The 16,798-nt window shown below is 40.0% G+C and overlaps 1 protein-coding gene across 3 annotated transcripts in view; it reads left to right on the top strand.

Moving 5' to 3' along the window:
- Positions 1-16,798, top strand: part of tecpr2 (tectonin beta-propeller repeat containing 2) — a 47,451-nt gene that overhangs the window by 11,865 nt on the left and 18,788 nt on the right. For all 3 annotated transcript variants that reach the window (XM_053632556.1, XM_053632557.1, XM_053632558.1), the window contains exons 5-12: positions 431-588; positions 5,123-5,429; positions 7,429-7,561; positions 8,682-9,095; positions 10,736-11,472; positions 12,236-12,419; positions 12,778-12,951; positions 15,936-16,116. In XM_053632556.1, coding sequence (XP_053488531.1) covers positions 431-588; positions 5,123-5,429; positions 7,429-7,561; positions 8,682-9,095; positions 10,736-11,472; positions 12,236-12,419; positions 12,778-12,951; positions 15,936-16,116 — 2,288 coding nt within the window. The remainder of the gene's footprint in view (positions 1-430; positions 589-5,122; positions 5,430-7,428; positions 7,562-8,681; positions 9,096-10,735; positions 11,473-12,235; positions 12,420-12,777; positions 12,952-15,935; positions 16,117-16,798) is intronic.

Here is a 16,798-nt window from a genome sequence, read left to right as displayed (position 1 = left end):
GTTCACTAGGTGCCGGCTGGGTCAAGACCACACATGGGTTTCTAATGACAGGTGAAGCGCCACCATTATGTCCTTCCTGTTAAATGCCTTTGACTGTCAAACATATCCTACTGAACTGCAAAGTCTTTGGTACCATCAGATGACGGTTTTATTCAGAGACATGTTTAATGTAGGAAGGTACCAGCTGAATGCATTTGATTTGTTTCTGTCAACTGTAAATTGTATATCTGGTATTCTTTACCCTGGACTCGCTATGACATAGCCTCATTGCTGACATGCTGTTAAAAAGCAATAAACAAGTAAAAAGTGATCCCACTTGGAAATGCATCATGTTACGATAAAAATTGTTAGGTTTTTTTATTTCAGCTAGAGTTTGAAATTAATGTTGATCTAAAGTGTGTGTGTGTGTGTGTGTGTGTGTGTGTCCCAGGGTGTGTGCAATCCGGTGGTGCTGTTAGAAGAGCCGTCAGCTATAGTTCAGCTGGAATATAGTCAGAAAGTTCTTCTTGTTTCTACCTGTCAGCGTTCTCTCGTGTTTAACACTCAAGAACAATCTCTCCAGAAGCTGGGCACCAAACCCCGAAAAAGGTAAGACAAACTAACCCTACGTCTCTCCTTTATCTGGACATTACTGCGTAGTGAGGGCCCATTCTTTATGGCCATAATGGATTTTAGGCAGTTTTGAGATGTACAGTGCATTCGGAACCTATTTAGACCCCTCCAGTTTTGTAACACTTTCAGAGCTGGAACAACTAATCGATAAAATCGATAATAATCGGTTATGAAAATCGTCGTCGACGAATCTCATTATCGATTAGTTGGTCTGCGCGGGACGGGGTGCGTTTACTCATTACGTTACTTCTGTTCCGAAAACACGCTTCGGAGCGTAAATACTAAAGTTGTGTCCCAAATGACGTACTCTACACTTGCACTATGTACTGCATACTTTACCTTCCAGTGTATGTATTTTAGAAAGGTAATATCATCTCAAATGGAACACTAGCGTTTTTTTTTGTTTTTTTTTTTTACTACCCGGAAGTATAAGCCGCTTCCTAGTCGACGGCGCATGACGTCATACGCACGTAATGACCAGAGTCAAGAATAAAACTTTCGTCAGTTTACTGTTTATATACTTAGTTATATACTTAGTTTATATCATATATAAGTATTTATGCATTATTTTGATGGATGCACAAAAAGCACTGAATTAAACTACAGTCCTAAATGAATAATATATATTCTGGTGTGTATCTGTGTGTATTGGGTTCTTTTCAGTCTTATATAATTGGACAAACAGTTGTGTAAAGTTTTCGTCTGAAATTTATATTTGTAACACGCAGTTTGTGGATTTTATTTTAAATAAATGGAAAAAATGGTACTGAAAGTTTGCCCCGCCAATCTGATTAATTGACTAATTGAACAAGAAGAAAAATAATTGGCCAACTAATCGATTATGAAAATAATCGTTTGTTGCAGCCCTAAACACTTTATAGTGTTAGAATTACATTTAGTTGTTTTTTTATTATTATTAATTTATTTATTTATTTTTTTTTTTTTTTTGGGACCATCAGTCTACACATGCACACAAACCCTAACCTATAATGGAAAAAAGCGAAAAACAAGTTTATAGATATTTTGGCAAAATGTCTATAAAGAAATCTCTCATTTAGATGAGTATTCAGACCCTTTATTCAGTACTTTTGTCGAAGGACCTATGGCAGCAATTTCAGCGTTCAGTTTTCTTGGTTAATACATAGCTTTGTACTCCTGGGTCTGGGCAGTTAGTCACATTCTTCCTGGCAGACCCTCTCAAGCTCAGTCAGATCATCTGTGGGAGTGTCTGTGAACTACCATCTTCAGGTCTCTCCACGTATCTTCTGTTGGGTTCAAGACTGGGCTTTGACTGAGCCACGCAAGGACTTGTCCCAAAGCCACTTCAGCATTGTCTTGGCTGTATGCTTCGAGTCATTGTCATGCTGAAAGGTTCACCCCGATCAGAGGTCTTGTGCACTGTGGAGTTTTCTTCAAGAATCTCTCTGCATTTGGCTGCATTTACACTTTCCTCAATTCTGACCAGGTTCCTGGTTCCAGCCACTGAAAAGCACCCCCTAGACTAGATGGTGCCACCACCATGCTTCAGTGTAGTGATGGGATTATCCAGTTGATGAGCGGTACCTAGTTTTTGCCCGATGTACCACTTGGAGTTAGTCCCAAAGGGTTAAATTTTGTCTCATCAGACCAGAGTTCTTTTCCCCTCAAGCTGTCGGAGTCTTTATGTGCCCATTATATACTTTCTTCTCAGGATTATCTTCCGTCTAGCCACTCTACCGTAAAGGCCTAATTGAGGGAATACTTCTAGTTCTCCCATCCTTGTGGAGCACTTTTGTTAGTGTGGCCATTGGGTTCTGGGTCACCTCCCTGTCCAAGGTCTTTCTAACCCAGTTACTGAGGTTGGTTGGAGTGCACCGTGCTTCTTGGGACATTCACATCTTTGGCGGTGGTTTATACTCTTGCCCAGATCTATGTCTCGACGCAATTTTGTCGTGGAGGTGTACAGAATGTTCCTTGGACTTCATGGCTTGGTTGTTTTTCTAAATCATGTCCAATCGTTTGAATTTGCCGCAGATGGATTGCAGTCAAGTTCTATACATCTCAAGACAATCAAAGCAAACAGGATGCACATGATCTCAATTTGGAGTGCATTAGCCAAGGGTCGGAATACCTTAATGAGATATTTTTATCCATACAGTGTATGTGGACACCCCTGCTAATTATTTAATTGAGTTCAGGTGTTTTAGCCACACCCATTGATAACAGGTGCATCAAATCAAGCACATAACCATGCAGTCTCCGTAGACAAACATTGGCAGACCATTATCCCTCCTCCACCAAACTTTATTCTTGGCACTATGCATTCTGGTAGGTAGTGTTCTCCTGCCATCCACCAAACCCAGATCTTACTGAGCAGCTCAGTGATTTTAAGCATGCCACTGTCATAGGATGCCACCTTTGCCACGTTGGCTGGAGTGATGTAAAGCAGGATACAACTGGACTTGGGAAGAGTGGAAACATGTTCTCTGGAGGGATGACTCATGCTTCACTATCTGTCTGATGGAGAAATTTGGGTTTGGTGGATGGCAGGCGAAAGCTACCTATCTGAATGCACAGTACCATCAGTAGAGTTTGGGGGAGGAGGGATAATGGTCTAGCGATGTTTTTCAGGGTTTGGGCCTGTTAGTTGCAGTGATGGTTAATGTTAATGCTATAGCATACAAAGACATTATAGACAATTGTGTGCTTCAACTTTGTGGCACCAGTTTGGGAAAGACCCTTTCCTGTTCCAGTCTGAATGTACCCCTGTGCACAAAGCGATGTCCATAAGGACATGTTTTGATGAGTTTGGTGTGGAGGAACTCTATTGTCCTGCACAGAGACCTGACCTCAACCCCACTGAACGTTGATTGCAAGCCAGGCCTTCTCTTCCAACATGAGTGCTTGACCTCATAAATGTTCTTTTGACTGAATGGGCACAGATTCCCACAGGCATACTCCAAATTCTTGGAGAAAGACTTCTCAGAAGAGTGGAGCCTGTTTTAGGTTCAGATCTTAGCAGGAAGTGCATATTATTGCCAATAGTCTTGAAATGGGATGTCTAACAAGCACATATAGATGTGATGGTAAGGTGTTCACATAGTTATGGTCATATAGTGTAGTTTAGTTTTTGAGTTTGAATAAATCTGAAAAATCTCCAAAAAAACAACTTGTTTTTGACTCGTTTTTTGTGTGTAGATTGAATTTATAACACACAAAGGTTCAAAAATCGAATACATTCCAAACCCACTGTATATGACCTTGGATGCACTACAGGAATGTGATAAGCTTGTGAAACCACAGAAATAACTGATCAAGTTCCTGCCTTGTTCTTAAAATAACTTCCCATGACATTGAAATCGAAATTCTATATACACCTCAGTCATGGGATTTTAATTTCTTCTGTCTCCAACCTTATCCAAATCGCTGTATTACTCATCAGAAATCCTACTGCAAACCGAATGTCACACATTATAGGAAAAATACATTTACACTAATGATCAGTGTAAACTTATGTCAAGTGGTGGTATTCGGAATTTGTCATTTAATTGTTTAAAGCACAATCTACCATCAGTGATTTTTCACCATTGCAGCTGGTAGCAAATAAAATGTGTCACAATCTTGAAATGCCCCTTCCTGAATCTAATATTGTCTTGTCTTTGATTTTAAGTAGAGACAACTTAAAGAAGCAGAACACCATTTGTAATTTGTAATCATAAAAATTGTAAAGTATTTCAAGAAAATGTTAGGAAAACAAAATATTTTTGCATCTATCAGCCGTATTTAATATACTTATGAATTGCTTGATTTTAATAGTGATGATGCTAGCAGTGACCCCAGTACAGAAAAATGTCATTCTAATTAAAAACTGTAAAATTAATAACCGTTACTAATGACAGTAGAGGTCGACCGAAAGTGGGTTTTACCCATACTGATAACTATGTCGGGCAGTACCTTTCCGATTACTGATTAATAAACCGATTAGTTTTAAAAATCGATACTGAATGAAAACATTACACTCAGTAAAATATTGCTGAACTTTATTACAAAAATAAACACTACTGACTGTACCATGAAAATGTACTGTACTTTTTTTTAATGAGATAAATATTAATATATTAAATATTTATAAATATTAACGTAAACCAAAGATATACATACAAACTGAACCAAAAAATAACACTCCAAATAACAAATAAAACTAGATACATCCAAAAAAAAAAACAACACTTCAAATAACACATCAAAATTTGTCAGTGATGGTTTTTATTTCGCCTCTAGAGGTCTCTCTCGTACTGTATAATGGACGCAACCAGAAATTATATCTGTGTGAATTTCAGTTCCAGCAACCGGTTATTGATTATCGGCAAAACCGATCAATCGCTCGACCTCTTAACAACAGTACTAAATATAATCTGATTATTGACTGAGTTGTGTAGAGTGTTCCCCGATTTTTATTTATTTATTGGCAGTTATCAGATCATTTGGGCACACTCTGTGTTCACTAAACTGCTCTCTTATTCCCTCGAAGCAACGGCAAGTTCGGAGCCTGTTTTCAGCCTGCTCTGTGCAAGCAGAGTGACCTTCTGGTGTACGCGGCACGGCCAGGCCTTCGTCTCTGGAGAACAGATGTGCGTGGGCGCGTACAAGAGACGCACGTACTCAAGCCACTCTTTAACCAGGACGTGCCTCAGTTCGAACTCTTCCCTCGTTCAAGCCCCAGCGGCGCATACCGGCCCACTGACAGGCAGCTGGGGCTCGTCACCTGCTTCCTCAAGGAGGGCTGGGTGCTCAGCTGGAACGAGTACAGCGTCTATGTAGTGGACTGTACCAACCAGGTACACTGTGGGGTTTTATTTTTTTTGTAGTTTTACAGAATTCAAGTGAATTTCTGCCGATCGCATTTCACACTTGGCCCAAATACTACAGTCCTGTAAAGTAAGAAGTTAAGTTATTTTAGTGTCCAGCACCAGGAACGGATCGCTTCCACACAGTCTATGATCAACACGGTCACCTGAAACAAACACTAGATTAATGGTTTTTTTGTGTTTTTGTTTTTTTTAAAACTGGATCAGAGATCACTTCCAGGGTTAGAAACAAGTTTTCAAACTTGTACAAAATGTTCCATAGTCTGGGTGCAAAAGTGCCTTTTTAAAAAATCTTAATTTTATTGAAGCATTCCTTCTGACATTTCTTATACTATGGGTATGACCTAATACGAATGGCATTCGGATTTAACTGATATCACATCCTAAACGAATATGGATATAGAGCTGAACTGTAATACGACACAGCAAAGGGTTTTTTTTTCTCTTTTTTTCTTCTCTATCTCAGTGTTTTTATGGTAGACAATTTATCAATGGTGCGCATTCCCGATTTGCAGCGTCTGCAATAAGCAGGCATCATACGCTGAACCTGACAACCCAGCTCCCAGAATAAAAATCAATTTCATTAACCTTATATGAAGATGCACTGTTCGTTTTTGCCAGTGGTTTTCTCCAGTTAAACACTGCGCTACTGAGTTCCAAAATAAAACCATATATCTACCATGTTCCTGTACAGACAATAGAAATGCTTTTATTTATAGATCCGCTGCTCCATGCAGCTGCACTGAGTGCACAGATCTCTGCGAGGCTCTCCAAAATAATCATGTAATGAATTTGGAAAAAAAAAAAAAACTTGTATGTTCATTGCACATGTTTTTTGTTTTTGTTTTGTCCTTCTTGAACGATCTATGAATCATTATTAAAAGAAAATCTTCCTGAAAAATCCTAAGGTCATTATAATTAATTGTTGCTTAAAGGTAAAGGGGGGGAGGGGAGGGCAATTCTTGGATACATGGCGATGCGGACGTGGACGATTCTGAATCGATTCACAAATGTCAAAAATCGATTTAGTAAATGTTAATCGATAACGTCATGTTGACGGAACGCAGAAGTGCAGCGCCCGGACAGTCTGTGGCTGAGAACTGTCACAGTTATAACACATTTTTGACAAGTCTCTGTTCTAACTCGGTTTACACAAAAACGACAGGCTTAAAAACTGTGAGATTCGGGTACAAAGGAGTCGTACAAAACCATTTTCAGAGGAGGGATCGCCACAGCAGTAATGGCGATTTGGCACAATTAGTCAATAATAAAAAATAATAAAAAAAAAGATGCATCAAAATGCATTGATTATTAGTTTTATCATCACATCGCAGCACCCTAAATCGTAATCAAATCGAATCGTGAGGTGCCTAGAGATTCACACTTCTACTTAAAGTACCCTAGGAGCACTGAGTGTGTCCAGCTTTATAGAAGATTCTGGTATTGTGTCCAGCGAACTTTTCTGATCTTTCTGGAATGTACCAAATCCTAGCTTAAGTAAAGCTGAAACCAAAAACTTAAGTAAAGCTGATAACATTTTATAAGACTCCTATTGTTTACTGTTTAGTAAAAACCACTTATGGTACAGACCACTTCTGGTTTAAATTTGAATATGAATACAGATATTTTATATATATATATATATATATATATATATATATATATATATATATATATATATATATATATATATATATATATATATATATATATATATGAAGCACTAAATAGACACAGATGCAAACTTTGTGAATTATTTATTTATTTATTTATTTATTTATTTATTTTATTTCCTCTACCTTTTTAATTTATAATGAAATCTGGTAAATGGAAACCCTATCTCTAAGTTAATCCTGTATACAAACTGTGTTTAAACAAAAATGTAATGTGCTGTGGGTTTAATCTGTCGTTTGGTCTACGAATATTAGCTATGGCGATTTAATAACAGCAATTGTTTGTTCACTTCAAGGTTATTGTAGGCGGGATGGAGAGCTGTGGAGACATAGTGTCTGTGTCTTGCACAGAAAATGAGATCTTCGTTTTGAAAGGAGACCGAGACGTTATGCGTATCTCCAACTGCCCCGAGGGATTGGTCTCCAACAGTAAGACTTGATTATGTTACTGTACATCATTATTTATTATAGGTCCTTATTCAGATTCAGCAGAAACATTGGCTGAAACATTTCAGGCTTTGTAGCTAATAGCAAGTCTAAGCTGCTGAATTTTCAGTCGTTTTATATACAGTTATATACAGCCTTCTATTTCTCAATGACTATGCAGCTTCCTAATGAACTGTTTGTGTCTCCTGAACTGAGCAATCTGTCGGCAGTCTCTGTTGATATGCACGCTACATGTAATCCAGTCCAGAGTTATGCACGTGTGGGAAGTAGGGTTTAGTGTCAACATTACCGTAACAAGAGAAGCGCGTGAGTCCCGTCAGAGCGTTCGGGGTTTTTTTTTTTTCGTTTGTTTTTGTTTTTTTTTCTTTCTTACATCGTTAAATAAATGACATAGTTTTACATAATTTCAGTCTCTGCAAATCTTCATTCAAGTGTGTGTCACAGTGAATTTGCTCATCAGTTTGTATTTGCCTGCGATTTAGGAACAAGCATGTTGTGGTTTCCGAAAATATCAAAATTGTACCAGTTATCAGTCAGTATGACGAAGGTCTTCGTTAAGGTCTTCACACACTAGAAGATGGATAAAGTTAACGATGTCGTTTGGGAATACTTTCTTCTTACCATCTTTTAAGTTCTTGTTGAATTTCTGATAAATATTAAACCCTGAATTTTTTCAATCGATCTTCATCCTCCGTCTGCCTCAGAATATTCGCTTGATGCCCAGTCCACCACACATCGAACCTCAAAATTATTCAAACATGGATTACAATGTGTAATATGAACTGTGTTTTCTTCCAAGACTGTTTTATTGCACAGAGAGCACATTGTAAGTCTCATGCACAGAACGCGCACACAGATTCTGATAGTGACAGTAATCGGACACAAAGGTTTGCATGGCTGTTATTCTGTTTATTAATGGATTGTTAAAAGGATTACCCACATCATTAGTTTGGATAGGAATTTCATTTAGTTCATTCGGTTTACTTTATTCCAATCAGTCAGGTTACTCATAGATTATTAGGCTGCTTGTAAATGTTGCTATTGAGTGAACTGGGGGGAAATCTCCCCAAAAAAAAACCCCAATCTTTCCCTCTTCTCTTAGTGTCAGAGCTGTCATATCACCTAACCTCCCCCCTCTCCACCCCAACCGTTTTGCTCCCCGCAAATGGAGCGGTGGAAACAGCTCAGCCGATCAGGACCGTAGCTATCGTTGCAGAACCAGAAGAGCGGCCCAAAGCAGAGGAGTCTGAAGAAGCGCAAGAAGAGTTTAGAGAGACCCAGGAGGAGTTCAGCCAGGCACTGGAAGCACTAGAGGTGGCAGAGGAGGTTGAGGACCAGAAGAAGGTATCGGGAGACGCGCGAAGCCGCAGTAGCTCCATCACTTCGTGGGAGAGTGCACAAGGAACTTCAGAGATGTCCTCGAGCCGCTACAGCACCATCACACAAGAGGATTTTCAGCAGGAGCTAGTTGTCAAGCCTGTCAAGTTGAAGAGGAAGGGCAAGAGGATAAGGCACGGTGCGTACAGCCTGTCTTTATCAGCATTAGCAAGTCTGATCTACTTTTTAGTTCCTGTATGCAATGACTGTATTTATTGCATAGGTACTCACCATGGGGTCTCAGGAGATTTTTACCAGCCATTATTAATAGTGGACACTATATAATGGTTTGTGGACACCTGACCATCCTGACCAGCCCAGATGTGTTTCTTCCCCAAACTTTATCCACAAAGTTGGAAGCACAGAGTTTGTATAGGATGTATAAATCTGGAATGGGATGTTCAAAAAGCATGTGTGTGGTCAGATGTCCACAAAATCTTGACCAGTAGTTTGACAGTTATATGCATCTAAACGTAATCTCTGTAATATTTAATTACGATAAAAAATACTATTATTATTATTATTATTATTATTATTATTATTCGGGGCCAAGCACTGTAGGTGCAAGGTACCTATTGTAGCCGTTAGTCGTCGTCTTCTTCTTCTCCTTCTTCTGTCTGTGTCAGTCAGCGTTGGGTATAACGTGTTAAAAAGTAACGCGTTACTGTATTCTAATTTCTTTCTCTGATTACGCTGTAATGTAACTCATTACCTTTTAAATTTATATAATTTGATTACAGTTACTGATGTCAATAAAATTACATTACTTGCATTACAAATTTATTGTTAAGAAAACAATATTTGTGGGGGCCCTTGGTAGCTCAGGGCCCAAGGCAATTGCCGAACTTTGCTTAATGCTAAAGTTCACCCCTGGGTAGAGGACAGTCTCAACATTAACCATAGCAAGAATGGAGTCTCTATCTCAAACCCTGTAGCGCCACCTACTGCTCAAACTCTGACTTACATTTATGCTAATAACTTTTGAACCATAAGGCCTAGAAACAAAATTCTTTTTTTCCTCCAATTCCTTGGCTCAGAGCTACTCCACATCATGTCATTTTCCATCATTTCCCAATGTTTAGAATTTTCTGAAAAACCTACTTTTTCAATCTCGTCCAAGACAAGTTCGTCCAGTTTTCACCAAAATTGGCTGAGATCTTGAGACCATGCTGGCAAAATGTTATTCAAAGCTTTTTGGATAGACCAAACCATTTTCAGATAAGGCGCAAATTCGACTGCGAGCACGCCAAAATGGATATGAGGCTATATCTCCGTAAAACTTTAGTTAATGCTTTATTTAATGAACCTTCATTCAGCTTGGAGTTCCTTTTAAGCCCATTTTACTCCAGAACAACATGATGCCTGGTTAATCAAATTCCCTTTTACCAGGGAAAGTGTTGTACTAGTCAGAGTGCTTGTGTCCTAGGAAGGGAGTGTCTTAAAGCTGGTGCATTGTACAGGAAGCATCCGAGGTAGTGCAGTCTATCCCAGTTGGCTCCAGCTAAGCCAACTGGGATAGATGAACTTATCTAGAATACAAAAGAACTAAAATGTACTTTTCAGTTCTTTTGGCATGTCATTCACCAAGAAAAGACCCCATTTAGAAGTCGAGCTACCCCCATGTGTTAGAAATACAAAAGTCTTGATTATGATTAAAATACAATTCAATAATGCAGCTCTACTACTGAAGTACTTTCCCCATTTCCTGAGTGCGTTAATTACTTTATTTTACAGTGAATGTGTTGCTATGGTGCAGCTCTAATTCATATGATTTCACAGAGAGTGGGAACTGTGTGAACGAGCACAGCAGCTGGTCAGAGAGCACGTACAGCCAGGACGGCCTGACCAGTGACGGCCTCCCCACACCTGCCAGCGAGCCACCCTCAGAACGCAATAGCCTCCTGTGCAGCAGCCTGGACCTCCACAGCAATGACTCGCCCGATCACGAGGGCTCTGTTTGCATAGAGGCCCTCAGCACGGAAACATTTTTACTGCAGAACTTTTCAGAAAAGTCCCAGCTTCAGGACCAGGAGAGCAGTGAGAGCCCCCTGAGCAAAGAAGCAGATGCGCAGCCCTCATGTCCCACATCCCTTTGTCTACAAGACATGGACTGCCAGGTTTACAACGACCCTGCCAAAGCTGTGGAAAGCAAGGAGCAAACAACCAGCACGCCAGATGTAGACATGTTGCTGGAGTGCACTTTCTCCTACATGCATGCAGCTAATGAGAAGCCTGACATGGAGGAGCCAACTGAGATTCATAATCCAGAGCTGCAGGCCAAAGATGATTCAGAAAGGAACTTTGATTTGGATTTACTGTACTATCCTATCAGGCCACTTCCATATTCCCCAGAGCCAGAGCCGGAGCCATCGCCCTCCAGTGACGAGGAGGACATATACGCACATGGCATGCCATCTAGTGCCAGCTTGGGGGATGGCCTCAGTAATGTGGACCTACTGAGTTCTACCGTGAAGCAGACAGAGCAGGAAGACATGCGGCTTCACAAAACAGACCAGGTAAGCCAGACCAGGTGAGTCCTGTGGCTTTTTAATTTTTAATCATGTGGACAGCCAGGTACATGTGCGTTGTTTACCTGAGGAAGTGATGTCACCAGGATTCACTGTGAGAAGAGGACAAGCCAGTGGAATGAATGTTCTGCTGGGAAACCCTCAGTCCTGGCATTCATGTGGATGTCAGTTTGACACGTGCCATCATAATGTTTTGGCTCATCTCACTTATTTTTGCTGTATCGGAAATGTATTGTATCAAAGTACCACAAAATGGTATCAAATTTGAATTACGCGTATCATTACACCACTGGTAATAATAATAGAAAGTGATTGCTCCTCTGCTCTAGTCAGTGCAGATGCTTTTCAACAACACAGTCAAGTTCATTACGGTAGAAACTGAAGTGTGCATATATATATATATATATATATATATATATATATATATATATATATATATATATATATATATATATATATATATATATATATATAATATAATATAATAAAAATGTGCAGTACAGATTCTACCAGACAAGTGATTTGCAAAAGGACTATATTAAAAATGTACTTTGTGTTCAACCATAAGTGAATCAAATCTCCATCTCACTAGTAATGGATGATCTGAAATGATAGATCTGGTCATTGAGATACATTTTGTGGTCCTTGAGGTGTTTTTTCACATGGTTTTATCCTGTTTGTTGTTGTTGTACGTTTTAATGAGTGGCACAGCTGAGATGTTCCCTCTCCTTATTCTGTGCTCTTGGTGCAGTTGGCTGAGAGCTGGATGGGCTACAGTGGGCCAGGCTATGGTATCCTCAGCCTGGTAGTGACTGAGCGACACATCTGGTGCCTAGATTTTAAAGGAGGCCTGTACTGCAGCAGCCTCACCAATGGTAGCCTGAGCTGGCAGAAATATGAAGAGAATGTCCAGCAGGTGGCTTTGTCCCCTTCTGGTAAGCGGAGCTTTTTCCTTTCTCCACTTTTGCTTCATGGCAGGGCTTACTTTATTTTATAAGACTATTGAAGGATCTGGTAACTAAAGAACTTGTATGCGATGACTGTTTGGCATATCAGGCAATAAACTTTAATGAAAGCCACATAAATGCATATTAAACAAAAAGGTTTTAGGAATCAATGGAATTGTGATTTCAGGAACTCCTAATAAAGTGAAATGGGAAAGTTCATAGTGAAACTCGGTTCCAGAGCCTGGTAGTTAGTAGTACTAGGTAATAGAATGGAAATAGTATGTATTGTGTGGTGAGAAATCAGAACATAAGTGCAAGATTTGTGCTTCCTGTTTGTCTTTTTTAGGCTCATTGCTGTGGAAGGTGGAACAGAAGACCATGACAGCCTATGCCTGTGGTAAAGTGACCATTAAGGGGAAAAGGCACTGGTACAAAGCCCTGGATGAGACTTCCTTTGTGGCATTGAGTGATGACACAGCCTGGATCATACGCACCAGCGGAGATCTTTACCTCCAGACAGGTGAGCTGTAGTGAATGCTGTATTGTCCTTGAGTAGGATCTCATGATTAAAAGCATGTGCGTGCGTACGTTTTATGTAAACTCACGCTAGTCATCCACTCCGTCAAATGCTTTTCACACAGGAAGTGTAGCATTACTGTCAAAAACGTAAAGCTATTTCTAAAGCTATAGTAAGAGGATTGTGCTGTTCTTGCTCAATATTGAACCAGACAGAGAGTTACAAATTGCACAAGAATCTATAGCATGTACACCCCCATTAGAGTAAGTTTTCTCTGTGTAATAAATTGTCAATTTAAATTAGATTCATGTAGAATCTGTGTAGAATTCCGTCCTACCATAAAGACATACTGAAATGTATAACTTCATATTAAAGGTTTTTATTTGGACTGGGATTCTGGCGGGTGGGTGCGCGCGAGTGCGCCCTCTTTGAATCATTCCACGGGTTTTCAGTAGGATCTGAACTCTGACTGGGCTGTTCCAAAACCTTGATCATCTTCTGAAGCCATTCCTTTGTTGACTTGGATTTGTGCTTTGAGTCCTTTTTTTTGTGCTGGAAGGTGAAGGTTTTGTGCCAAAATAGATTGATATTTAGAGCTATCCATGATTTTCTCTATTTTGACTATAGCCCCAGTCCCAGCTGAAGAGAAGCAGCCCCGCAGCATCATGCTTCCACCACCATGCTTTACTGTGGGAATGGTGTTCTTTGAGTGATGAGCCGTCTCGTTTTATGAGAATTAAAATATCTTTTAGAATTATTCCCAGAAAGTTCTATCTTGGCCTCATCAGACCATAACATATTTTGCCATAAGGTTTAGGAGGATTTAGGTGGGCCTGGATGTTCATTTTCGTGGAAAATGCTTCCGTTTAGATCCCCTACACCATAACCCAGACAAAGTGGGGGGGAACCCAGGGAGTGACCAGCACATGCCAGATATTCCTTGCAACTCCTTTAATGTTGCCATAGGACTCTTGGCAGCCTCCCCATCCCCCGTAAGTTTATTCTTGTCCTTTCGTCAATTTTGGAAGGGCGTTACGTTCTTTAATGTCACTGTGATGCACCATTTTCTCCACTGCTTGATGATTGTCTTCAGTGTTCCATGGTACGTCTTAATGTTTTGGAAATTGTTTTGTACCCCTCTCTACCGTTTGACAGTGAGATCATATACATACTTCCTAAGTTTTTTTGTGGACAAAGAGTCAGCAGTCAGATGAAACCGTAAAAAAACCCTCAGAAACAGAGGATCTTTTATACACCATCAGATGTGTAGTGTTTTAATAGTTGACCATTAGATGGCGGTGCATGACTTTTTATAAAACACACAATCCAGATTCCACTAAAAACATTTCTTCCCTAAACACTTTCTAAACACTTTGGGCAGTTGGATCTTTATGACTATAGTAGTCCTGAACTGAAAGCAAGAAGAAAGTCTCAGTTTCCGATTGCTACACATGCTGCTGTGTAGTTGCTCAGGCCCAGTGTTGGTGTTGTGTCAGTGTGCTTTACATAACTCTGCAGTGTGTAATCAAGCACAGCAGCTCTCAGCACGGTCGTGCCAGCTGTCTCGTAGCTCTCTTTATGGAAATCCCCAGCAGTAGTTTGGCCTCCAGCTCCAACCACATTGTTCCTGTGAATACACTGTCTAGCTGACAGAATAGCATCTTATTCCCCTGAATCGCCAGATATAATACCTTTAGTGCGTTCATTTGCAAAAACAGCACTTATGATGATCTCGGTTAACGTCAAACTGGCAAGGCTTTGGAGTGAAATATTTGAAATTGAAAGCAAAAGCCGTGACAGTTTAACTTGCTTTACAACACCCTGTAAATGTATTTATAGTACTCAGCTGTGCCTGATGTTCTTGATGGGTGAGAGCATTCAAATTATATTGTTTTTATATTTTATTGCATTTTTCTGCATGAACAACCATCCCATGATAGATTGACATGATGATAAGATTCTGAAAAGGTGATCAATTCGTCAAGTGAATGATCTCGTCGTTGTAGACGTGGTACATGGGAAGCGAAAGATCAACACCATCAGTGTTCGCTACAGTGGAGTGTAAAATGTTAAGAGAGAAAGAATAGGACATTGTATGGCCACCCTCTTCTTTTAGAACTGAATTGAATCTCTATTGAAATCCTCTCCCGGTTGTAAAATTTGCCCAACATTCGCCTTGACATCTCTGTTCTACATTTACATTTATTCATTTAGCAGATGCTTTTATCCAAAGCGACTTACAAATGAGAAAATACAAGCAAAACTCTGTCCTAACTCTGTTTTAACTCTGCAAGATTGCTCGGCCAAACCTTGACCACTCTTCTTGACACATCTGTTGTAACTGTGCCAGATGTTGTACACCACCATCTTCAAATCAGAGGTTTATCTTCTTTCTTGTTCCAGGATGCACCCATGTTTTAATTTTAAATCATCAGATCTCTTTTTTTTATAGAAGTGTAATTTCTTTGGAAAAAAAAAACCAAAAAACCTGCTAACCTGTACTTTATATCTTACCCACTAAACAGGACATCCTATCAAGATCCATCAAGAATGTTTAAAAATGTTATATAATATTCACCTGGAAGACAATTGTTTTCAAGAGAACGTTCATAGATAATAGTTTCTGTTTCCTGTACAATCTAGAGAATAATATTTTGCATGTTATGTAACTGCTAGGACCCATTCCTGAATGAGTCATTGCAGTCAGGACTTGGCATCTGTCGACTTGCAGTACCTTTAGAATAATAACTTCTTCTCCTGCCATTATAGTAGTGTGATCAGTTCTGAACCTATTTTTTAATTTTAATAAATCCAATCCACCGTCTGAAGCTAATATGGAATAAGCTAATAAGGTGGTTTGACTAATAAGAATGTCAAATTGAAAGGCAGTGAAGTTGCATCGGAAACTGAACAGCACTATAGACACTTAAAACGTGTGCATGTGTTTGTGTGTGTGTGCGCGATGTGCATGAACGTGTGTGTGTCAGGGCTGAGCACGGACCGGCCGTGTGCACGCTCGGTGAAGGTGGACTGCCCATGTCCCATGGCACAGATAGCAGCACGGGGCAGTGTGGTGTGGGCACTGAGCGAGCAGAGGGTTCTCTTCTACAGAGAGGGACTCAGCAGCTACTGTGCAGAGGGTGAACAGTGGAAATACGACAAAGTCAGGTACCCTCACCCCTCTCCAGACCTTCACCGTAACTACTTTGTCTTGAAATGCTAATCCGTAATACGGTTTAGGGACCAGCTTGACATAATCTAGTCATCATAGTGCACAGTGACTGCTGTTTTAGCTTGCTGAATTTGTTTTCCTTGTAGTGAAATCTCAAAACTGGTATAAGCAGGTTCAAACCAGCAATGAATGCAGTACATTTTGTATCTGCGTTCTGACTTTAGTATGGAAGTGACAATCCTGAGAAAGTACTGTTCTGTCGTTTGTTTACGAAGACGCAGGTCCGATTACACTGTTCTCAGCTGATGATCTCTTGTGTGTTTCCATATAACAGCTGACTGGACTTTGAGTGTCTTGTCAGTTAAAAATGACTTCATAATGTTTCTAGATTAAAACAATAATACAGAACGGTTTAGACTGTAACAGTGAAAAGTGCAAGCCATATTTAGCATACACTGTGTGGGCAAAAGTATGTGGACACCAAACCATCACACCCATATGTACACATTCCAAAACCATGGACATTAAGACAGAGTTGTCCCCCCCACCGTCCCCCTTGCTGTTATTATAACCTCCACTCTTTTGGGAAGGCTTTCCTTTAGAACATGGTCCAGTGTACCAGTTCATCCCAGAGGTGCACAGTAGGGTTGAGGTCAGGGCTCTGTGCAGGTCACTAGA

The sequence above is a fragment of the Ictalurus furcatus genome, chromosome 9 (assembly GCF_023375685.1).
Source record: "Ictalurus furcatus strain D&B chromosome 9, Billie_1.0, whole genome shotgun sequence".
NCBI lineage: Eukaryota > Metazoa > Chordata > Actinopteri > Siluriformes > Ictaluridae > Ictalurus > Ictalurus furcatus.
This window is presented reverse-complemented; position numbering and strand designations above follow the sequence as displayed.